Below are 25,738 nucleotides of genomic sequence, written 5' to 3' on the forward strand. Positions count from 1 at the left end.
TGCTTTCCATAATTAAAAAAAAGAAAGAAAAAAAAAAAAGGAGTCCCTGGATTCGCAATGATATAGATAGGAGATGAACTGCTGCAAAGTCCTACACACAACAGACTGATAAATTAAATTGTATAATTGTATGCAGAAAATAGACAGGCCCCAGTTGATTAAATTGTAGAACGGTTTGCAACATGAGATAGTAAGGATCTAACAGGAATCGCTTGTAAGAGTATACCTATTTAAAAGTTTTAAATTAAAAATTGCACTTTAAGGTTTTTTAGAGCTTTTCTCCACAACTAACGTAGGCTTCAAAAAAATACAGCCAAACTCTAGAAGAAAAGGGTTACTGCAATTTTCTTTTTTGTCAAAAATACTGACATATTTGTGTAATTTTAATTAGCAACAGAGACAGCAGAGATGGTATTTCTTACCACCTTGAACGTATTTTTGTTTTACAAATGGCCAAAAACTTGTGTGCAAGGCTGTTTTCTATGGACAAAACCTGTCTTAATTTTGAATTTTCCATACACTGATGACAGTGTCTTTCAAGACGTTTAGTCTAGATAAGATCATATTTATTTGAACATTTTTATATTTGTAAGAGGTCATACAGAGTGGTCTCCACAACCTTAAAAGCAATTTTTTTTAAAAAGCAAGTTTTGGTTTAAACAAGGCTTTTCCAATTCAGTGTTAATTGGGAGCTAAGTCGTCTGATCTCAACTTCCAAAAAGACAGATAACATCATATCCATCAAGTCCAACCATTCCTAAGAGGTGAAGCACGCCACTATCCTGGAAGAGTTTCAGAGCAGAAACGAACCAGGCAGCTGTCTTTAGGCTGCGCACCAGGGCTCCACGCCAGGACCAGCACTGCTACAGGGGCACAGGAAGAAGCTGGAGAGGTCAGAGGCGCCTTGAGTCTCCTTCCTTCTGCTCAGGCCTCTGCTTCTTCAACCCCCCAGGGCTCCTACACCTCTCGCTGACAGGAAGAGAAAGAGGAGAGGAGCAATAAGGGCACCCTCCTCGGTGACAGAAATGGAGGATAAGTGGTGAGGAATCCAAAGGTTGGGGAATGCTCCAAGCAGACAAAAGCTGAGCGATGGGGGGGCAGCGAAGAAGAGGAGATAAGCAGTGGAGAGGCCTGCTAGATCATTCCAGCAGAGATGTACGACCTGCATCCCTGAACCTCTTCATGAAATCTATCCTCTTAGAAATGCTTTCTCAATAGTTCACCTAAATTATCTTAACTACAAGTTAAGCCAATTACTTGTCCTGCATTGTGCAATCAGCTTTTGTGTACTACCATATACTTAACAATTGCACAGAGAAATTAAAAGGAGTTATCTCCATAAGGATCTGTATGTATGGCAACGAATTAACCAGCAGGAGCTACCTGATCCTGACTTGAGTGAATTTTCAGAGACTTGTCAGAGAACATTATTTTTAGCATCTTTCTCAAAATTTATTTATCTTTCTGAACATTAACACAAAAACAGCAGAACAAAGTGTGCAGTGTATGTGCATTCCATATGTGACCATATCTCTGATGGTCTGCTACGTTTTCAAAATTGCTTCCCCAAGACACTTTAAATGACAGAATGAAACTGCTGTTAGTGGTATGTGCAAAAACACTTTCAAGGCAATGTATTTTTTGTCTGTAGAAACAAGAATGAAGTTGAGAAGCTATTTGATCCCTTATAAAATCAAATTATTTGGAAAAGAATAAAACCTGTCACTTACTCAATATGCATTCTTACCTTCAAGCCTGTAGGAAAAAAGACACTTTGCTGGAGCTAGACAAATTTCCATGTTTCAGTTGCATTTCTAGCTGATGTATTGATGTAGATATATTTAACTGTAGACCTGCTGTAAAAAAAAAAATAGTGCCTGCAAGGTCTCTACTCTTACATTAACCTACCTAATGCATCAGTGTTTGTATATTCCCTAATTTGGGTTTCAGAAGTTGTTCCCAAGAAACTTTGTTGGAAGTGTAGTCACATAGATTACTCAGATGCTCAGCTTCAAGTCCACACTTACGTGCTTTATTAGAGCCTTCCTGCTTCTTTCATTACTGCTGATAATTTTTTAATATAGTTTAAAAAAGTATTTAATTAAAAATAATTAAGAAACAAGAAAACTCATTAAAAACAGATCCATTAAAAGACTCTTCTGGTCAGATTTAAATGATACACACTATTCTCTAAACGGAACCCCATCTGCTTGGTGGCAAGCACATAATCTATATCCAGAACATTATGTATGCTCTATTATTCAATAATTTGATGCTAATGCTTCATTTTCAACTCTAATAGCTTATTTAGGTCTGTTATCCTATTAAGTATAATCTATGTTATTATTCAAACTGAAACAATAACCCAGGTGAGTTAGCCTGATTTGTTTTCATGGATATTCTTGGAAACAGATACATAAAACTGCATTCACACATCTGTTCCAGCCAAGCGAACTGAACTCATTCAACAAGAGACAGTTTACAGCATAGCTCTTGAAAAGATGCTGCACAGTTTCTTTAGACATTTTATGATCTAATTCATACTCCTTTAACTTAAGCTGTAAAAAAGTTTTTTGTTTAATCCTGCTGTCAAAGCATCCTCCATAGTTAATGAAGGTGCTTTCCAAAGGTGATCTGTTTTGTACAACTCATGTCTAAAGCTGGTTGTATGAATTGCTATTTGCCTCTAATGACCAGGGCAGGGACCTAACAGCTAGTTCCATAAATGTCTTCTAAAGGCACTAGATAATTAGGCTACTAAAGTTGGGATCTTTTATCCCACCTTTGCACTTTAAAGTAAGACTATTTTTTTTTAATTGGTACATTCCTTCAGGACCTTCATTAATCTTTTTTTTTCTTACTTTACACCCAAGACTTAATTTACATCCAAAAGCTTCAGGGAATAGTCAGTACCAAAGATAGGTTGAAGATCTGACTTCAGTTAGCTCCATACAAGTAACATTACACACTTGTTCGCTTCGAAACCACATAAACAAACCAACAGACATACAAATCATATTTTCACACTGTAAAAAGAAGTCTAGTGTGGCCTCATATATGCATCTTCGGATCTCTAAGGTGTAAGGTATGCATGGTCACACTGATGACATCTTTAATCTAGCTTAAGAAGGTAGCTACTGCACTGGTAACGTAACAGGATCGACTTCAGGACGTTCAGAGAAGGAACATCTCCAGGAAGACTGTAGCTCGCTGCCTTCCCTTTGCCAGTCACAAAACAATGGGAGCTTCACAGCTGTTTTAACTTGTCTTCCTAGCATGATCACTGCTATCCTTGTTGCTTTATACCCACATTTGCACTTGTGATGTAGACTACCTTGTTACTTCTGGAAGTCACAGTGTACGGAAGCTTCCAAACTCTGTGTTTGGGCTTCCCAAATAATTCACACAGCATTGTGTAGCAGAAGTAACCATAATTCCTGCAAGACAATTTGCTGAGGAGGAGGAAAAGAATGATAGAATCAATACCCAGAAAGAATCTTCACAACTTTAACATGCAGACACTGGAATAAAATCCTTATTTGCTGAAATGACAAGTAATGAACTTACTGTAGAATAACAGGGAGAAGAGAAAGAAAAGCCTATTTTATAAGTACCGTAATTCCAGTTAAGTATCTCCTTCTAACTAAAACCATTGTGCCTACCCAGACAATCATTTGAACAAACTCAGGCTTTCAAACTAACATTTTATTTTACTCATTGATGCTGAGGGAGGGAAAGAACAGGCTGAATCCGGTTTTCAGAGAAACTGAACTAGTCACATTTAACAAAGTTTATGTTACATAGTGATGAATGTTATGCTATGTTATGTTAATTTTGCTATGGCCCAAACTTTGCTCATGCCATTTTAGGCAAAACTTCTTAAATAGAAATAAAGAGTGTTTTATTACAAAGGGGTTCCTTTTGTGATTTAAAATAAATCAATTTTTAGATTAAATGAATTCAAAATAAATCTGCTTTCCTCCTTGATGACTGTAATGACAGTCTGGCATGAAAAGCTCTCTCTCCAGGAATGAAAGAGTACTTGGCTATCCATACGTCTTCAGACTTAAATTTCGGAAAATAATAATGGTTCTAGTGGTAGATCAGCCCATAATACTTGGAGTAGGAGAGATCAATTAACAGCAATCATATTAGTCATCCTAATCTTGTCCAAGTTCAGTCCTATGAAACCCAGATGCAAAAGTCCACATGGCTGATCAGTAATTTTCATATTTGACTTTAGGCTTCAAGTTTAGTTTAAGCAGCTTTGGTAGAGAGTCTGACACAAGAGCAATATGAAAGAAAGGTACATTATCAAAATTCATTTTGCACTGCAATTTGAATTCAAACCATTGCCATACCATTATCTCATTCTACTTATACTGCAAAGCAAATCCTGACATGAGTGACAATTCAAGATAGAGTCCTCTAGGAAGCCTGACACTACCCAATAAATGAACACTTTCTGAATTATGTAACGCTTGTTTTGTTTTCCAGTCTCCTCTTCCAACTTTCTAAGGTCAATTCCACGAGTTATTTACATGAATAATTCTTCTTTTGGAGTGAATAAAAGTGTTCATTTCTGAATGACTGAGGGATCACATTAAAATGCATTGTTTCTCAGTAACAGAAAGTTCTAACAAAATTCAAGGTTGCAGAAAAGGCAAAATCAGGCACAGCGGATTTCTGTAATTTCTTTAAACAACTAAAACTGAAAAGAAGATCAGCTCTACAGAACTGTAACACTGCAGCTGGGGGATAAGAAACAATGCAATACAATTATCTGTTATATGTAACAGCTCTTCAGAGTGAGGGGGAATATGGTATAGATAGTGCATGCACATACACGTATATAATTATCATTTTCTGTATACCTATGCTCAAGCTCTGAAGACCAGAGGATGTTTTGACTGTGTCTGTCAGATACACTCACAGTTTTTAGGTCAATATAGTTCATTTACATGAATTACTCTTCTTTGGGGTTATGCCTTTACATTCCATGCATGTGTACAAGAGGCAGTGAACTCCTTGTAACTCTTTTTCCTCAGTCTCAATATCCCCAGAAATATTTTGTGGACACTAGGAAAGGAGGATTTTTCTTCTAGAGCAAGTTATAAAAAGGGAAGCCCTAAGAAGAAACACAAAAGGAGAGTTTGGCTGGAGAAAAAAGAGAAACGGTCAAATTACCTCTAGCTACTACTAGACATTTACCAGCAATTGTGTGCTACTGCAGCGTACAGAAATTCAACAGTCCGTGAACAGAAGAGATGTGGAATCAGTAAAATGCAGATGTAAGAGGAAGAGTTAATTAAACTCTCCTGAACATCTCTTCAGAACACCTCCATATCAGGTGAGAAAGGAAGTACAGAGGGAAGCGGTGGGACAGATGACAGTGATGCAGGAATTTCTGATGCCTGAAGTTTCTCAGGTGTGGGAGAAAGTGCAGAAGACAGCTCGAGAGGCTGGTGAGCGTGCTCCTTGGAGCTCAATGTACCTTCAGAGCCCTTCACGTGATCAGGCCCAGAGAAAGCCCTTTGAAGGAAAGACAGGCATCTCCCAAAAGCTAGGGAGCCAAAAGAAGGCTTGCTCTTCTAGGCAAATACTAAAATGCTCCATCTATCATCTAAAGAGGACTTGCAGCTGATATGACCTCCTGCTTCAGGAACTTTTTGAAGGTTTTTTGTTTGTTTGTTTTGTTTTACATCTAAATTCAGAATGCTTCATTGTCCCTTGCTAGTATAAGCTTGGATCAAAGATTTCTAAAGAAAGACAAGTCTAATATTAGTCTTCTAGATACATGTCATTCATTTTATTTCCAACAGTGCAAATTCCCTAGTGGTTCCCCTGATGTGACATAGAAACTGTGAAAGTCATTACACTTGAAAAACTGTCTAGTTATCTTCTCATCCCTGCAAGGAGTGTGTGTGTATTTTTTTAAGGCACTTGCATGAATTGTAGTGAGTTTACAACTCCAATTCTTAAGTTATTAGGGACAATGCTAAGCAGTCTTGCACCATTAGTTTCAGTCAACACTGTCACTTCCTGTTTTATTTTCAAGCAGTTAAATAACATTGAGTTTTTTCTGCAACAAAAGTGATATTGTAATGAAAGGTCATAAATGACTACTGACAAAATGAAAGCTGACAGAGGGGACTAACATGCCAAAGAGCTAGCAATCACAAACTATTGATTAGTAAACACTAAATTCCACAACTCAGTGAGGCTAAATGGTGGTAATTTAAGCATGAATTTCATTCTTCAGTAATGACAATATTTTCCTCCAGCCATTCAGACATACACACTTCTTTTATAAGCTATACAAACAAATTGTTACCTGAATCATTTCCAGTGCCACTGAAAAGTAGATTTTATGCAAGACTTCTGATTCTTATTCACCATTTTCGGTACCAAAAAATACACATATAACAGCAAATGTATTTTCTCACTCTATCTATTAACTAAGAATTCAACTTCTATTCTTCAGTTTCCCAATCTGTTTCTGTTCCTTAAGCAGTTCATCAAAAAGACAAATGAACTGATTAGTCACAGCATGGGGATGTAGAATAATTTCACAAAATCTCTGCATATCTTTAGTCATATTGATTTCTGCTTGGCTGAACTCATAGGAACTAATGCCATATTAGGAGATCTAAGAAGCAAAACCATTAACAACATTAAAGACCTTCACCTTGCACAAGCTGTGCTGAAGTGCACTGAAAGGAGGGAAGATGCATGGGAAGGAATTTCAAGACGAACGGTTTTCATCTGCTTCTGCTACACTCTTCCCTCAGACCTAATACGTACAGTCATTTGCCACAGGTGGCAAGAAAGCCACCTTTTTTCTGTTTTCCACTGAATGAACATTCTCTGCTCTGGAGAAAATCTCTACAGCAATCTGCAGCACAGAACAGTCATAATATAGTGAAGAGCTGCTGCATCATAATTTTAAGATTTCCAAAAGTTACTTGACAAAGTCTCTCAGCAAAGGCTCTTAAGGAAGTCACAGAAAGAGGAAATGGATTAAGAATTGGTTAAGAGAGAGAAACCAGGGAAGGAGTAATGTTCAGTCCTCACAGTGCACTGAGGTCATCAGTGAAGCTTGACAAGAACCAGAGCTGGCCATGTCTGCTGCTCAACATATTTGTAAATAAGCTGTTACAGAAGCTGAGCTGAGAAAAGAGGTGCCAAACTTTTTAAAGTCCTGCCCAACTGAATAACTGCAGAAGGACTCTATGAGAAACGGTATTAAATGGCAAACAAAATTCAGTGCAAGAAATACAAAAAATAATGCATATGAAAAAACACAATTTAATTGCACACAGAAAAAAAGACTAAGTTGCCTATTATCACAAGCTAAGAAATCCTAAAATCTAAGCAATAGTTCCATGAAACATCAGTTCAATGCGCAAGTTTAGTCAAAAGCAAAACAACTGCTATGAGTTATTAAGCATTATATGCCTGTATAAAGTTACTGTGTAGTAACTTTATAGTTACTCGAGTATAGTTACTTGAGTAACTCGAGTATAGTTACTTGAGTAACTCGAGTATAGTTACTTGAGTAACTCGAGTATAGTTACTTGAGTAGTGCATGCAAATCTACATTATTATTCTGACGGAAGAAACAGCTGAAACTTCAAATTTCTGAAGGCTCTGTGACTGCTCTGGGCAAGTATCTATACATGCTTGTCCTGTTCTTACATTCCCTTCCTGGCATTTGCTTCTTGCTACAGCTGTAGACACAGTACGAGCCTAAACAGACCTTTAATCTGACCCAATGCAGCCATTCTTATATTATAAAGACTCAAACAGTTTAGGATTGCCAATTCATTTTAAACTTACACAGCAAACATACATACATGTGTTACTCAATATATAGAAAAAATGACATTTACAGGCTATTTTTTGAGATTTTTGAAAGGCCAAGAGCTCTGAAAACATACGCTTGATGTTTCCAAATAAGATGCCTCTATGAACATTCACTACCAAGCAGAATATAAAATTTATGCATTCTATTATTGCAGAGTTGCTTCTTACTGAAAAATGAATTTAAGTTTCATTTAAACATCATTGACCACATATCCAGTGCACTACATACTCACTACTGATGAGCACAGTCTGTTTAGATACGTTTTCTATTACTGAAGACCATAACAATGTAACAACGCACAACAACATGGGCCTCCAATGAGATTTTGATTTCAATAAAGGTAAGAATGTGACTAGAAGTCAGCTGATCCCTTACAGAAGTCAACAGATCAATATTGAACCTGCTGCTATCAACAAACAGACACCGAAAATCAATGTAGTTACTCTGAATATAAGTTGGAAGAGCTCTCTTGAGTCATCAAAACAGTCCCCTGGTATCATGGGCAACCACGTCATACACTGTCTTTCACAAAATGATCACGTACCAGTTTTAGCCCTTTTCTTGTCTCTGTTGCTCCTACTGAAAAGGCTGTTACAGAACTGCAGATGGTTATATATTTTCTTCTAAGTTATATTCTTACTGTAAGCATGACCAAGTATCTGCCGCAGCTTCTTTGAGTGCAGGAGCAGTCCTTAAATTTAAGTGAATTATTCTGCCTCACAGGTTCTTTTCCCTTTGACTCATCCCTGAAGAACCATCACCTCCTCTCCCCAGCACTGTTTTCCTGAAGTAAAGAAACCCAGCTCCTACACAGTGAGTGTGCACAAGTGTGACTTTGCTCTGTCCCCACTAGGGTAGCTGGCATGAGCCACCTTCTACCCTGGAGCTACACTGCAGAGTTAACTTGGTGGTAAGTCAGTAAACTAAGGAGAATCCGTGAAAAATGCTTCTGAACCAGAGCTAGCTGGAACTCAACCTGACTGAAGTATGGACAAACAGCTGACATCTTCATAAACACACCCCTAGCATATGCTGGGAAGACAGGATTGACCGTCCTAATGCCCATTCTCTGGTGGTAAGAGTTCCCACCACGAGTTTGTCTCTCTCAGATGCAGGTTTTAGAACCAAACAAGGTATTCCAGACAAACTTTGTAATTCAAAGCCTTGTGCAATGGCATTAATACTTCTTTACATACAGTGTAAATACAGTATTTCAGCTAATGTATTTATTCAGTTTTCAAATTAGTTTTGAGCTACTGTTATCTAAAACTTATTGTTATCTAGCTACTGTTACCTAAAACTCCCATTGCCTCCCTATGAAGTCATTGAATTAAAATCCAGTAGGGTTTTAGCTGAACAAAAACAGCTTTGGATGTCTTCCACACAATTTTTCAAATATCCACAAAACTACTTATGTTTGTCATCTCCATTAGTAACTGGAAGAGTTACCACAAACTTCTTAATATTCCCCATCTAATCAGCTTTAAAACAGCCACTAGTCCTTTAATTACTGGGATTGTATTTTCACATGATCAAATTTAAAAATAATTTTAAATTAATTTTTTTTATAACCTACAGATATATGAAAGGCGGCATTTTATTCCACAGTTGCAGTCATTTTTCACAGCTGCAATTATTATTCTGGATAAAAGGTGACAATGACAAATCAGGATCTGTATTTCATAGACACATATTATTTTCAAATGTGATCTTAAAATGTACTATTTTCATTTTTGTTTCAGAGTGATGCTGGAGCTCAGACTTTCTACATTCAAGAATCATGAAATTTATCATTTATCACAAATTTTATCACATTCTAAAAATGGGAGGAGGAAGATGGGATTTTGGTAGGCACCTATCTGTATAATGAAATCTAATCCCTCACTTCTCCTGAAACATCAAAATTTCTGTCAGCTTTCTGACTATCACAGCAATTATATTGTTTGGCACTTTTCACAAAAAGAAAGGTGTAGAATGCCCAATCATCTCAGCCTCTGAAACTGCATCAGTTAAATACAGTGAAGAATTCAATATTTCTTCCTCTTTGCATAATGGCTATTGAGACTGTTTCCTAAACGAAGTACTAGGTATGGGGGAGAGAGGTGGGAATAGCCCCAAGACTTCCTCAACCTTTAGAGCAAGGAGCCCCCAAAGAGGGGAAAAAAGCATGAATTTAATATATGGGCAATATTATAAAAATTCTGATTTTAGCATACTTTAAATTTAAAGTGAGATAGCAGTATAGAGGGGAACAGTTTTATTAAACATTTGCTTTTAGGGGAATACTCTTCCTCTCAAGGTAATTTGCTTGTGTAGCCTAACCTTCCCAAGCTTGCCAGAAACCTACTGCTCTTCTCTGCTTCAGTGTATCTAGTTTGTTCTGACACGTGTGTTTTAATGGTGTCTTTCATTTAATATTTTCATTAATGGTTTTAGCACAAACTTAAGACTGCGTTAATCAAATTTACTGATGAAAAATGCGGGAGGCACTGGCAACACAAGAGGGCTGTAATATCAGAAAGGAAGAACTGTATTAGCCGAGGAACTGCAATAACACAAAAATAGAATAAAATTTAGCTGTATTAAATGCAAGGTCATGTATTACAGACAAATAGCAGGAACGTTGCTCTAAATTAGGAGTCAACAATTGCAAACAGGGAAGGAAAATAGAACACACATAGTTTAGACAATAAATACATTGGTATAAGCTACAGCGGTAACAGCTGCGAGAAAAGGAAATTTGATCCTGTCCCATTCAATAATGTTTATTTTCCTTATTAAGAAAGGCTGAGAATTTTATAACTGGAGTTATTTTTCAGTGGATAAATGCAGGTTCAGTAGCCTTGCTCTGTTCCAGTAGAATATGCCATATGCAAGCCATACTACTTTTGGTACGGCATGTAAAATACAGTCCAAGTAGGGACCACAAACAGAAGGGGAAAACAGGAGAAGGAGGCAACTGTATCAGAATTCTCATAAGACACCATGGCATAACAGATGCGTACAGTTTGTTCTTTAGAAGTTGGTTGTTTTGATTCAAGGATCTTTTCAATCAACACTAAATTTAAAATGTCAATGTTCGTAAATTTAAAGTCAAAATTGTTGAAAAACTCCATGCTGTAAAACTGTCCACTGTCCACATCATGTCTGTACTTCAACTACTCATCCTAATTCAAGACAAAAACAAATGTTGAAGCGTTGAAATCTACCCTGGAACGGAAATTCTGGAGTTTCTCTGGTCTACTAATTCACTAACGTAGGGATGTGAACGTCTGCATGAAAAAATTTCAATATACATGACTCTTCAAGGTGAAATACGTTCTTTGATGGCCACATGCTTTTGTGCATGAATAACAACTCGTTATTTGTTATTCTGTTTCATAATGATAGCTGCAACTAGGGAGAAGAAAAACAGTAAAATGGTCTTTTTAGATACTCAGAACAGTTAGAAGTACATGGTTCATAAGAAACACCATAGAAAACTATTTAAACAGGACTATTTGGTAAATATTTATTGTTGCAAATAGCAAATATAGCTGGCTTACAAAATATAGACTGACAGGAGAAAGAAGTAAAGATCTGTTGGGCAACTTATTTACAAAATCTCACCAGCTCCAACTTAGACTGTCATCTGCAAAAAAACCACATATATCTAGTATGATTATTTCCATCACAGAAGTTATTTAATCGTACCTGAAGTCACATCAAAGAAGAAAGTGAAGGTGTTAAAAAGAGGTTAGACTATATGAATGTTGCTAGAATAATAGAAAGAGACTAATATAGTTCAAATCAACTTTGCAACTGCAAATCAAACTGCAATTACTTTATAGAGTTGTGGGCGATCGTCTTTCTACTAGCCAAGCTGAAGATTCAAAACAGTTAAAAAGATATTTTTCTGCTGAGGAGGCGGTGGCAGAGGAGGAGATGACCAAGGTTGTTGTGTCACTTGAAATGAATGATTCTCTGGAAATAGAAGTGTATTCTCTTTATACCACTGCCAATCAAAGCAATTCTATGAGCAAGCTTTTATGAATAAAATACCTTTCTCACTCAGTTTTACTCCCGTTCCACCTACTTTTGAACACCTATAATATGAATTATGCATGGAGAAGAGGATTTGAATTTAAATACAAGAAATAATTTATCTGCATCTTTATTATGCTAGAGAAGGATTTTGTCACTATAAGAGTCAGAGCCGAAAACATGTCAGTGAATTTTATGGTATCTTTTCACTGCAGATTTTCCAACTCACGTTGACCCTATCTGGCAATGGATTACTGATTTTACTTAGCAGTCACAAATTATTAATTTCAAATACCAACTCAAATCTGTTCTTGTTTGCAGTTGAGATATTCTTGAAGTAAGTTGGTGTGAAGGGAGAATCAGATCCAATAAATTTATCTGCCTTCTGTACCAAACAAAATGAATATTGCTTTTATGGTGTCAAGTTTTATAGTGTCAAGACACTGCATTAATATTACTAGTTCTAACAGTATTTTGTCAAGACTACAGTACAGTTTCTCTTTCAACTCAAATCAACTCCTTGCCAATTAGCTAACCGACCTGCAAACAGTGAATGCACACTCCATAAGCATTTGCAGTTTACACTATGCTGCAAAGAACTCCAGAAAAGCAAGTTACCATGTTCATTGATCTGAACTATGAAAACGTGAAGTCACTGAAAAAATTGTTAGTATTTTCTGACTGGTCACCCATATCTATACCATGAAACTGCTGCTTCCCATTACTAAATAAACTTTGCAGCCTTTCTCTTTTTGATTTTACTGAACTAATCAGCCAGAAAAGCACGAGGTCTGAAAGGAGTACAGAAGGATGGGTCGTTTACTTCCTTAAAGTGAAGCACAAAAAGCAGGGGACATCAAATGAAGGTAGCAGGTAAAACTTCCACGCAGCCATATCTTGCAGGTCTCTCTAAGCTCAGCTCATGATAATGTCGTTAAGAGTACTCAATATGCTTTGTATTTAGCTAGTGTTTAGCTTTGTGATTAGTTAGTTTAGCTAATCATTATGGCACAATATGGAAAGCTGGCAAGCAAATGTTCACCACCAGGAAAACATGCAACTGCAGGGTATTGTATTAAATGCAAGGTCATTGTATTGTATTGGTGTAATAGAGTAGCACTGTTGTTCATTAATCTAGAAAACATGTCAATAGGTATTAAAAAAGATCAGTACTAATCCATGACAAATTTTATCTTGTGGCATCATAAGCTTCATTTTTATAGAACATCCATTTTCTCTGCTAAAGTATGAAGTTATTTAGCACCATTTTTTTTTTAAGTACCATCGTGTGCCATAAGAATTGGAATAATTTCTGGCCCAAAGCGTATTTTTAAAATAAACTCACCAGGTCACAGTGTTATACAGGTGGAGAACACCTAACAAATTGGAAGTAGCAAACAGCATCTTGCATATTTAGATAATCTGAAAAGAACACTTGCTGAAGTTTGAATAAAATTGAAACAATCTCCCAAAAGTATAAACACCTAAGATGCTTCAATACCATGTTGGTTTGTACAAGTGATGTCCAACTTTCCACACTAGAGGCCTGAAGACGCACTTCTTTCAACACAGTAAGGCTTTTTTTTTCAGCTAAACACAAACTAAAACCATAGCACAATATTCCTTGGTACTGGCAGTATGCTTCTGTTAACTAGGATTATTTTAAGAGAAATCAATAAAAATACTATTTTGAAAGTATTTTAAGATAATACATGACTTCTTATCCCATGGATATTCATTAACATCTTCATGCTTTTTAAAAAAATTTCATTCATTCATGAGAGCAAAATTGTTCACTAAAAGTAGTTTATTTAGATTAAATTGAAATCCCTGGATTTCATTTCCAAATCAATCTCAACTTCACATGAATTTATCTATTAATATCTCCAATTTTTTTTTTTTTTAAATACATGAACAAAAGTCTACAGGCAATTCATAATTTTTGAGGTTGATCTGACTGATCCCCTCAGTGACATCATGCTGCTTTGCTACCTCATAAGAGAACAAAATTTTTAAATCAAGATTGCGTAGAACATACTTTTTAATGAAGTGATCAGTCCTGCTACTACATGAATACTTCCAAAAAGAAACAACTATTGAGAGTGGGGAAAAAAAATCCCCTGTTTTTTGAATGTTGCCTGTTCCTTAAACCTGAGCAACTGCTTTTTTCCACAAAGCCTGGAGAGGGGCCACAGGAGAGACGCATCACGTATCTCTCTAGTGGAAAGAGTTTGGAGAAAAGGAGCGTACCTCACTTCTGATGTACAACTGCAATTCTGGCATTTCATCTGTGGCATACAGATGCTCACAGTGAGGTATGTGCCTGAGTGGAGGGTATTTGTTCTAGGATTTAAATTTTAATGTGATTACTTTTGAGGCTGTGCATCATGAATCTTAGGCTTGTTTCACCATGGTTTTATCCCCCAAAAAGCAATAAAACATAGATAGTAAACTGTCAAAGGGCAGTATGTTTTATAAACTTTTTTTCCTCAAATGGGTTCACATTTTATTTATTTCTTAATTGAAGTTTTGTGGGTGTTGAAATTCTAGCAGGTTAGTTGCATATGTGAAAAGCAGACAACATACGAGATACAAGTATCAAGGTCAATTATTTCACTTGTGTTTGGAATTAATATACAATTCTGACCATATAATTTAGTGGTTCATGCCAAATAATTTCTCTCCTGTTAACTCCTGCAGAGGAAGTTCAAAGAGAACATATAATCTGCTTGCTAAGAACTGAATGGTTCCTTCCAAGGGTGTATCATTTTAGTGCCTTACAAATCTATTCTCTGAGCAACAGAGAAAATATTGAGGGTCCATCCTGCAACAGTTAGTGTGTTTTAAGTGAGAGCCACCAATGACAGTAACTATACCATTTTTGCTTTCATTCTATCACAAAAATACACATTTGTAGTATGTTTTGGCAGAGTAGGTCATCACGACTCCATCTTTCTATTTTAAAAATTATAGAGTCTAAGAAATTGAGGCTATATAACTCAATGTATTTATCAAACATCCTGCACTTGAAATTGATCTCAGATATATCATTCTCAATGAACTCATAAATTGTATCATACTAACAAATCTTAAAAACCACAACCATCCAGAAAACGAAAAGGAGACACAACCTTCACTTTCCCACGCTGCCCAGTAAACCTTAGGAGAAATGGTGTTTTGACCTTCAGTAATGCACTACACTGGGGCTGCTCCAAAGTGATCTTCTAGCTGAGAGATCATTCTGGACATTCTAAAACCAATCTTATTCCCTAGGTCTCAAAGGGCTGGGAAAGTTTCACATGCAACAACTGGAATGGAGAAAAGGAGAAGTAGCCTTTTCTTGTCTTGTTCAAATGATTTTAAGTACAGGCTTAAGTAACACATCCTCTACACTTTTGCCAAAAGAAAGGTCATTCTAAAAAGACCTTTCGTAACACTGAGATAAAAGAGTAGGGTAAAGGTGACAACATAAAGACCACACGCTTCTATCACACAAAAATACCTAAATTCAATTATTAATGAATAATCTCTATCTCAGATTTCACAGAGCTACTAGCTCAGACTCCAAAGAACAAGGAAGATTTTAGCAGCAACTAGTAAGTTAAAACATATTTTCTGGTAATTACTGACTGGCTGAGGATGCTGATAGCACAAGGCTAAATAAAGCATCATCAATAACAAACAGAATAGTATTTTCAAGGTATCAATGGCCATTTGAAAAAGCTGCCATTCTTATTTATTTTTTTAAATGGAGTAGAAAGGGAAAATATAGATATTGCATTAGACAAAGCAAGAATCAAAAGCAGCACCTCCTTTTGGAAATAAATGGCATATCTGACCACCCTTACTCAAAATGAGCATCCTTGAACCACAAAAGAGAGAGAGAGAGAGAGAAAGAAAAAATTCCTCGTGAAATAAGAGAATATTCAGATAGAGCAGACAGAGGTCTGCTTACTGCGAAGAGAGGAAGCAGAACTGATAAAAACTCCTAAATTAAGAAGTCAATAACAAATACTAAGTTTATATGTTTAAATTCTGCCTCATTGTGCAGGCACAAGGGAATACCCACTAGCTCTTTATGCATTCTTAACTCCTATTTATGGTTTATAAGTATTGTATGTATATATATGAAATTAATATTCAAGTCTATCCACTTTTTTCCCACAGAACATTTTATGTGAGCTATTTACTTTTTAAAAGCCAGGCCAATGTTCTGGCTAACAGAATACTATAGAAAAAAAAATCACCCAGGTTTGCCGTGGTAAAGCCAGCTCAATTCATTGCCCTATAAACAAAGCTGGAGCTGGGGATGCCTAGTTTTTATTTCCTGACTGACCTTTCCAGACAACATTCAGGCAGATAAAATTTCCCTGACTGTCCTTCAGTCCCTGGAGAGGATAATTAGGCTCCCCTAGCAAGTATTTAGACTTCCACTGATGGGGAGTGTGTCACAGCAAATACCGAACCTTCTTTTCACTGACCACCAGTCCTGATTTGTTGTGTTTCCAAATGTGAGTATTTTCTGTGTAAGCAGCCATTTAGACATCTGTTACCGGTAGAATTCTGCCTATTTGTTTCACGCAACCCTGTTTGTTACGATCCCTTGCACAATACCACGCGTACTTGCGTGCACACACGCTCCCCTCTACAGAGGGGCGGTGGAATGAACAGATACTTACTTCTCCTGCCACAAGGCTTCAGTACATTTACCTCCCCTCCACACCTAATCGTAGAAGCTTATTGCACAGTCACACTTACGGAAATGCTTTCAACTGAGCTTGAAAATACTTACACAATTTCATATGTACTGTTTCTGTATCTAGCTAAAAGGAACAATTTTGCTACATTCAACCCCTTGCAGACTAATGCATTGTTTTTCAAATAGGACATTTCTTGAGTTAGGATAACTGACAGCACTACTTTCAAATCCTAAAATCTCAAACTTTTCCAGTATTTATCTCAATAGCTATTCTTTTGCTCTATTACAAATGCAAATTTTCAAATTAAAAAAAGTTAACCAAAACCAACTGCAAAATGCATAATGGTTGACAGAAGTAATACCTTCACAATAAAGAAACAACTCTTCTCTAATGTCACATTTTTCATTATTAATAGCTCCTCTTTAAATGCTTGCAAGCTGTGAAAATTATACAAAATGATCACGTTTTCATTCCAGCTATTCAAAGTTACCCCAGCACTCATTTAATAGGGGAAAAAAAAAAGGAGGTAAAGGTTCGATTTACCGACAGAACAATATACTCAGTACACAGACTAACAAGGATACAAAGATAATGCAATGCTCTGCAAGCAGTACTCTTGCACTGCCCGTTCTTAGTCCTAAATTTTCATTTGTATAATATACATTTGCTGTAGCTTACAAGTTAATTAAAACTTGAGCAGACATTGACCTGAGCGTTATTTGAATGTGTGGCATTGTAAGCATCCTATTATCTTGCAGATTAACTACAGCTAGATTCAAATATAATATCACTAGGATATACAGGCTAGGTATGCCTAAGTAAATGCTGCAGCGCAATAGGAGGAGACCTGCAGGACAGATAGCACCAACATACAAGCTTTTTGCAAGTTTTATTTCGGACTAGCTCTAATTTGGTTTTGTGCAGTGAACGTTCACAAGAGGTTAGAGTGGATTAAATGTGCACCTGAACTGCATCTTCTGATTCGGTTTCATTCAGTCTGCTCTGTGCACTCAAAGATTGCTCCTTCATGCAAAGCAAAGCACAGTGAGAGGATATAATTTGGATATTCACATTTTAAAAAACGTTTGCTCCTGATCCGAATTAAAACTTCCATGTAGATACACCCCTAAATTACCTTTTAAAAATAGGTATGGTTTAATGCAATGTTACAAGAAAATCACAATGCTTCTGTAGTTGAAAAAATGTAGATGTATACCCTTAATAGTAACCTATTTTGGTTCCTAGGTAGAAGAAAAAACACTTGCTTCAAATAAACCATTTCTGATATAATACAGCTAAGACTTAGATAAGGTATTACTGATTATACTAAGAAACAAATTATCTGTTCATTTACAGAGGTAGCAAGACAGTTTCGTCCATAAAAAGAACCATCAGTACACATCCGAAAGCCGGTAACTACTCTGGCGTTAGATTCTCTGTTGCGACTGTCCGTAGTGGCTGACATCTAAACTCCGTTGTCCACAGAAGATCAAATTAACCATATAACCGTCATGAAGCAATGCCTCAGTTGCAGTATTAACATGAATAACATACAAACATAAGTCTCTGTGAAAAATGCATATTCTGGCATGTGCTTTAAGCCCCAGTGATGCAGATGCCAAGTTTGCAGTTCAGTGCAAAACTCCTGGCTGCAATGGAACGAGCATTTTGCCACAAATCCCAACTGTAAAAGAATTTAAACCACTGTCTGAAAAATCTTAAATACCTTTTATGATGAAAATAAGAGTGAAACAACAAACATGCCAACAGATGCTCCAAAAAAGCCACCTACTTTCCTAATTAAGAAAATGCACACGCAGAGTTAGTTTCTAGGCAAGTAACTTAGTGTTCAACACAGATGTCTGGACAACATAGTCAATGCAATCCTCCATGTCAAAGTTCAGAGTACCTACCTATCTCTCTCCACGATTAGAGAGCCTTAAGTGAAATGGTATGTCTAATCCCATTTCCTATTTACAGAATGATAGATGAAAATTTCTTCACTTGCTTTTTCCAACATCTAGTTTTTCAGCTCTGAATAAACCACTTGTTGAGCTGAATCAAATGGAAATGAAGAAAACGTTCTCCTTGCATGGAGTAAAGAAGCTTTAGTTGTCAAAAGCTGGGTTATTACGTTGACAAGTTCTGGTTCCTAGTACCCAAGCCAGTAATTTCATCGAGAACAGTACGCTGAGAAGCTATAGAGCTTCCACAGAAAACATTCACTGTTTAGTATTAGTTTTTATTTATGACTCTCTGCAGAAGGACATGCATTTTAATGAGGAGTGACATGCAGATCCTCTCATAGGTGGGTGCCCTACTTACCAAACTCTCTCTGATGTCCTCTTTCTGGCTAAGTGAAGACTGAATTGTCTTCTCATAACAGTACAGACTAAAGAGGAGAAGTAAAGAACATGCCTATCATAAAGGAGCCTGTGGCCAAATACTTAGGACATTTTTTCCAGTTGAAAGATGACATGAACAACAGTCCTTCCAGCAGAAAAGGGAACTGAAAATCTTCACCTAGACCTATACCAGACAGTGCAATACAGGAAGGGGAGAGGTGGACGATGTTCACCTACCACCCTACGCTTTGGTCAAACCCCACAAGGGCATCATGCCCCCTACGACTCCTATCTTCCTGCCTCAAGCAACAACCACAAACAGCCCCAAATGAGGCCTCAGACTCACCCTTTCATTCATCTTCCCCATCAGTTGATCAGCAGGAACTGTCTGCACAAAAATGCTTACTGCCTGTCTGCAGGACTGAGCTGCCAGGGCAATGAGCAAGTAGCAACTGGTGGCCCTACACGACATGGAGGAAAGGCAAACCTACACAGGCAGTTACTGTTCAAAGATAATTCTCCACGAGGAATTACTCACCTCAGTTCAGCTAAGCACCCCACACTCACATTTAAACAACAATATGCACTGTCAGCAGTATGTATGTAATTGCTTGGGAAATCCTGGTGCCCAGCATTAAAAATCACAAACATCCAAGTAAACACTGTGTTGAAGAAGGGAGTGACCTCCTTCAAATGTACCACAAAGCAAAATGAACAAGTGATTTTCAAACTAAACATGGTAAACAGTCTGTATAACAAATGATTCTTTTGATAGGCAGTTAAGGAAAAGGTCCTTAATTTTTTTAAAAAATATGGAGGAATGGAAGGGAATTTAATTGACGTACTTTTGAAGTAAAAACAGTTTGAACTTTAAAGCCTAATATGAAAAAACAACCCATTTCTATAAAACAACTCTTATAAGAATTAGTTACATGATTTCATCTACTGTTACCATCAAAAAGTAAATGCTATGACAGCACTTGTAAATGGGATCGATAGGGTAAGAAACATCATTCTGCATACCGAGACTACACATTCAAACCCTCTGCATTAAGAACTCTTCAAGGAGAGAAGCCACCTATGATTCAGCTCACACTGTCCATTCAAGTTGAAAGTCCCAACTGTCTTCCAGTTTCAGGTCCTCAACAAGGACCGCACAGTTGAAAGACTGGCCCAGAAAGGAAAAAGTAACCCTGTAAGATCCTACTTAACATCCCTGTACAAAGAAAAATGCCTGTAACTTTTCTTGTTTTTTTTTTAGTTTTATTTTTGGAATGGAAAGAAAGCCCTAAGGATTCGGTAGGAAATATTTCCAGCTGCTCTTGACTATTGAACAGATCTGCAATATGCCTACAATAATTACGTTAGACAGTTTCAACACTAACCATTCTGTATTTTGGCATGAGACACTGCATGCAGTAAGTAAAACATCAACTAAAATTCCAGCAAAGAGAAAGTCCTTTTTTGTGATGTTGCTGAGTATCAAAAAACATTACTAAAATTCCTCCCCATCCTCAAAATATTACTATACTAATCTTGACTTCAGAAACTCTGTACCAAATGATATAGAATAGGTTACATAAGGCTAACGAAAGGTCTTAAGCTTTAAGAAGTATTTAATTTTAGTATTTATTATTATTAAAAGTCTTTTTCAAGACAGCGTGGAAAATAAGCTTTTAGTTAAAATTCACTCTGAACAAGATTTAAAAATTTACAACTCACCACTGCTGCCACCTTCAGAGAAATAATAAGTACAGTTGGTAAAGATGACCAAAATTTCATCTTTAGAGCATTTTGAACTCCTGTTACATGGCACATACAAAAAATATCTGTTCAGAAACAGATTAAAAGGAAGGTGCATTAGCCAAGTATTCAATAAAACATAAAAACAGCTGCACTGGGTCAAACTAGAAGCCAGCCTAGCCCAGAATACTTCTCTAACAGTGGCGAAACCTAGATGTCTCAAGGATACAACAAGAGAGCAAACCTACAGCAACATTGTCAAAGAATACTCTCATAACATTCAACAATTTCTGGTTCAAGAATTAGTATCTTTGTATTGTATCAGTCCCAATGGATTTCCTCAATGTGAACTTGCCCAGTTGCCCCTTGAACTCATGTAAGCTTTTAGCATCCATAACATACAGTGGCAGGAGTTCCACCACTTTGTACAGTTCCACATAAGACTTCATAATTTTTTTGTACTATCTCCTGCTGCTAATTTTTGAACTTTCTAGCTTCACACGATGCCCTGTAGATCACGCAAAGACAACACAGCAGTCAGTAATCAGGTATCCTGGGCCTCGCATGACACCATGAATCCCCATCTCATCCCCACTACAGGATTCACCAGGAAAGCAAAATAGACTAACATTTTATTTGGGGGATTTTTGAGCACTAGTGTGCAGCAAGTTGATATTTTCATAGACCTGTAAATTATAACTGTAAAAAGAATGAAACCTGATTGAATCTTACATGCAACATAGGGTTTCTCCCTCATCCCTATGTGCATTTATTCACTTAAACTGAATTTCACCTGCTGTTTAAATGCCCATTCAGGTCAACAAAGTCTTTCTGCAATTCTTCATGGGCAACGTTGTCTTGAAACCCCTCAGCAATTTAGGAAGACGAGCAAATTCCACTATTCAACCACTTTACTTTCGAAAACGTTGAGTAGCATAGACCCCTGTACTATAGTACCATAGGACCATAGTCCCCTGTAGGACTCCACTGTTGAAAACTGCTTAATGCTACCCAAGCTTTTAGACATTTTATTTTACTAGAGAACCTTTCCCTCTCTTCCCAATGGCACCTCAGTGTGTCACACAAACAAGAACAACAACAAAGTTCAGGGGTCTGCCGTACATGCTTTGCAGAAAGGGCACTCTTTCCAAAGGGAACACCCACACAGTAAAGTCCATACACAGGTCTTTGCAGTCTGACAAAAGACATATTCTAATCTCCATATTTGTTAAATATATTTTAGGATAATGTCTCCTGTTGTTTGCTTTTATGTTATTTGGACCTCTTGCATCTTTTCAGTCTGTTTCAGCATCATTCACAGATTTTCACCACCAACTTAGGCAAGGAATATTTCTTACAGAGGCACTCAAAGTTATGTCCAAAATTAAAAGGCTGGAGCCAACGTTACCAAGGAAAAACAAAACACAGAACGTAGTTGTATGTGATACTTATTAACTAAAAATGATTGCTTGATCTCTCTAAGTTTGCTAAGATACATCAGAGCTATGGCAAGGAGTCTGAGATAAGCAGCAGCACCCTGGATGCTAGCTCAGAATAGATCTTAAAGCGCGAGTGTTGGGATCTGAGGATCAAGATCTCACTGCCATACCATTTTGCGCAATCTCCCCTCTGAGCACGTAACCCTCTGTGGTCTTCTCCCTACCCTACGATCTTTGTTCAAGATGGTTCTTATTTCCTATCTTCTTTCTGCTTTTATTTTTAATCTGATTTCCGAGTTATATCCAACAGCAGCGCAGACTTAATGACTCGCATCCCTATGCTAGCTGGGTGTGGTTATCTTTCATAGTCAAAGCTTTTGTGAGGGTTTCAGCATCTTCTACTGTCTCACCTTGCAAGGTGGAATATCCCACTATACTGCAGCTTTCATTAACTTTTCCTCCTCCATGCAGGACGGTACAAATTTTAAAGCCCTTTCCTAGGCTATGCAATAAATATATCATGTATCATGATGTAAATTAAGCCTACAGTCACTAGCATAAATGCTGAACAGGATTAGAGAGACTACACGTAACAGAGCATTAATACGGGTGACAGAGTTGGTATCAACTGTTTTTGTTCAGCAGTACACACTTCTATGCCCATTTTGGACATTATACTGACAGTATCTCCTACATTACACTTTTTATATGTCTTCATAGTTGTACGCTTAAGTAAAATATAAATGTAGTAAAGGTACATAAATCCATGCTTATTTAAATCTGGCTAGCATGAGTGGCAATAGCAGCAAAGAGGTAGTAGCAGACGCTTTAGACCCAGCCAGTAAGCCAAAAAGATACTACTGTATTTCTACAGTCTTTCCTGCCCCTACAGTACAGCAAGCACAGGTATGCTTTGTAGCACTATCTTTCATTGCACATATCCTTTCTGCAAAAATACTGTACCAAGGCAACCATGTTATTACCTGCAAATTTCTCACTGTCGTTCAGAATTTTAAGTCTATCACTGCTATTAACTTTGTTACCTGTAAAGTCATCTATTGCAAGACCCTTGATAAACTTTACTTATCTATTTTTTTCTTTTTACACGCTATTTTCTACCCACAGATTCAATATGAATCAGCCATTGTATTTAAAGAGCAAAAACTGCATGTGAGATAGAGATAAAGGCAGTTCGTACTGGGTTTCAGTTGGAAAAAAAATAAAAATAAAAAAAAATAAAAACACACTTGGGACCTTTAAGTTACCAGACAGAGGCATCAGCGTAAAATTCATGAATGAGCCTGTACCAGTTCGCTCGCTTACACGGCACTCCAGCAAGACGACGTTGTTTGGAGCAGCCTACCTCTGCACAGGTATTTTCTATAGGGGTTTTGTCAGTGCAGGGTCTAAAGGTGCTGATACCGAGGTAGCGATAAAAGATCTTACGTAAAGCAAAGCTGCGCACTCGCCGCGTTTTCGTGTCATCGAAGAAACGCTTAGCATTCGCCTGACACGGCACCGGGTCTGGAGCCCGCGGACACGCGGAGAAGCTGCTCGGGCGGACGAGCCCCCACCGCGGCGGCCCGCCGCCTCCCCGGGGAAAAGCCCCTCGCCGCCGCGGGACGCGCTCGCCCGCCGCCGCCGCCGCGCGAAGTTTGGCCGCCCGGGAGAGCGCGAGGCGGCGGCGGCGGCGCCCGGAGCCGCCCGGAGCCCCCCGCCGCGCCCGCTCACCGTCCCAGCTCGGACTCCAGCTCGAAGTAGTGGGCCAGCGTGTCCTTGTTGGAGCCGTCGATCCAGTAGTCGGGCGCGGCGCCGGCGGCGCGGCCGGCGGACGAGGAGCCGGAGGACGAGGTGGAGGAGGAGGAGGAGGAGGACGAAGGCATGGTGACTTTCAGCATGTCGGGACGCCTGCCGGGGGCTGCCCCCTCCTCCGCACCGGCTGCGGAGAGCAGAGCGACAAGGCGGCTGGCGGCGGCGGCACCTCACCTCCCTCCCCCCTTCCTCCTCCTCCTCCTCCCCCCTGCGCCGCGCCGGAGCGGCGGCGGCTCCCCCAGCGCGGGCGGCGGCTCTGCGGCGCCCGGGGCCGCTCCGAGGGGGCCGGATCCCCCGCGCCGCGCCAGGCCGGGCCGGGCCGGGCCGGGCCGGGCAGGGCGGCGCCGCGCCCAGACCGGGGGCCGCCGCCATGGCAGCGCGGCCCCGGCCCACCGGCCGCCTCCGCGCCGCCACCTGCCTGCGCCGCCGCCTCCCCCGGGCCCTAGCGCGCTGCGCTGCTCTGCGCTGCCCTGTGCTGTGCCGTGCCGTCCCGTCCCGCCGCGACCCACCTCGGCAGGCTGCTCCTCCGCCGGGAGCGGCGGCGCGGGGCGGCCGGCGCTGCGCCCCCGCCGCCAGCCGCGGCGCGGGCGGGGCGGGGCGGGGCGGGCGCGGCGTGGGGAGGGGCGGCGGGGGCGGGGCGAGCCTCGCGGGGGGCGCCCGCCCCGCCCCGCCCCGCCCCGCGCACGTGCGCCCGCCCCGCCCCGCCCGCGGAGCCGGCACCCGCCGCCCCGGCCGCGGGGGGCTCCTCGCTATGACGTCACAAGGCAGCGAGCGGGCGCGCCCCAACGGCCGCTCCCGCCGCGCGCCCCCGCAGTGGCGGCGGCGGCAGCTCGGTGCTCGTCGCGGGCGGCGCCCGGCGCCCCCCAACCCGGCGGTCAGCCCGGGAAGGGCCCTGCCTCGTCCCCCGCTTCGGTGGGCACAGCCTCCGCCGCTCCCCACGGCGCCCGCGACGGGGGGGGGGGGGGCGGCAGGAGGCGAGGGCAGAGACAGAGACACGAGCAGCTCTGGCGAGGCAGCTGACAAGGCTCACACACCCTGACCAACCTGTAAAAGCCCCCAAAATAGCTTCTCCTGCCCCCCCCAAACTAAAAGCAGCCATAAATAAATAAAATTACCATGCTGTAATGCCACTCTTGACAGGTTACCAAGTCTGCAGGCATAATATGCATGCAAATATAATAAAGTAGATTCTGTCAGGGATACAAAAACTCATAGCCAGAGGAGTCTATATAAGAGCAGTTATCTTCGGCGTAGCGGTGAAATAAGATAGCAGCAGTTGTGTGTGCCTCGCATGCATAGTATGTCGGAGCAGGCCTGCTCCCAGCCTCTCCCTGCCACCGCACCCCCCTCGCTGCCACACGAGCGAGCGCAGGCGGGAGGCAAAATGCCCCGTGCGCAAGTCTGCGCAGCGCAAGTGGCAGACCTCCTGCCCTCTAGTTTCCCACCGCAATCCGCCCAGCGCACGCTCCCATTCCGCGCTGCGTCAGCTTGTTTCCCAAGCTGTTCTGTGCTCCCCTAAAAACAAGTCTGCCTCTTCCTGCTGTCTGGCTTCCTTACAGCACCCGGGGCACGGTATCTCAGCTCTGAAGCCCCGGTGCCTCAAAGACATAGAAAAAAATGCCGCTCTCTGCTCAACTAGATAATAGAAGGAAGATCTACTAATTTAGTCTTTGCTAATGGTAGCAAAGGATAAAAGAGATAAAAGAGAGCGATAAAAGAGGAATAATGCCTCTTCCTCTCAAGTTTACGTTTCACTGTTTTAAAATTAAAATGTAGATTCCCATCATAATTTCAGACTTTATCACTCTC

General features: G+C 39.8%; 1 protein-coding gene across 1 annotated transcript in view; it reads right to left on the minus strand.

Moving 5' to 3' along the window:
* The window catches only part of CAMK4 (calcium/calmodulin dependent protein kinase IV), a 166,291-nt gene extending 141,808 nt beyond the window's left edge, over positions 1-24,483 (minus strand). Inside the window, exons 1-2 of the mRNA XM_062600488.1 lie at positions 24,439-24,483; positions 23,849-24,056 (exon numbers count right to left, since the gene is read on the minus strand). Coding sequence (XP_062456472.1) covers positions 23,849-24,015 — 167 coding nt within the window. The 5' untranslated portion in view covers positions 24,016-24,056; positions 24,439-24,483. The remainder of the gene's footprint in view (positions 1-23,848; positions 24,057-24,438) is intronic.
* Positions 24,484-25,738: the final 1,255 nt, after the last annotated feature.

This window comes from Rhea pennata, chromosome Z, assembly GCF_028389875.1.
Source record: "Rhea pennata isolate bPtePen1 chromosome Z, bPtePen1.pri, whole genome shotgun sequence".
Lineage (NCBI taxonomy): Eukaryota > Metazoa > Chordata > Aves > Rheiformes > Rheidae > Rhea > Rhea pennata.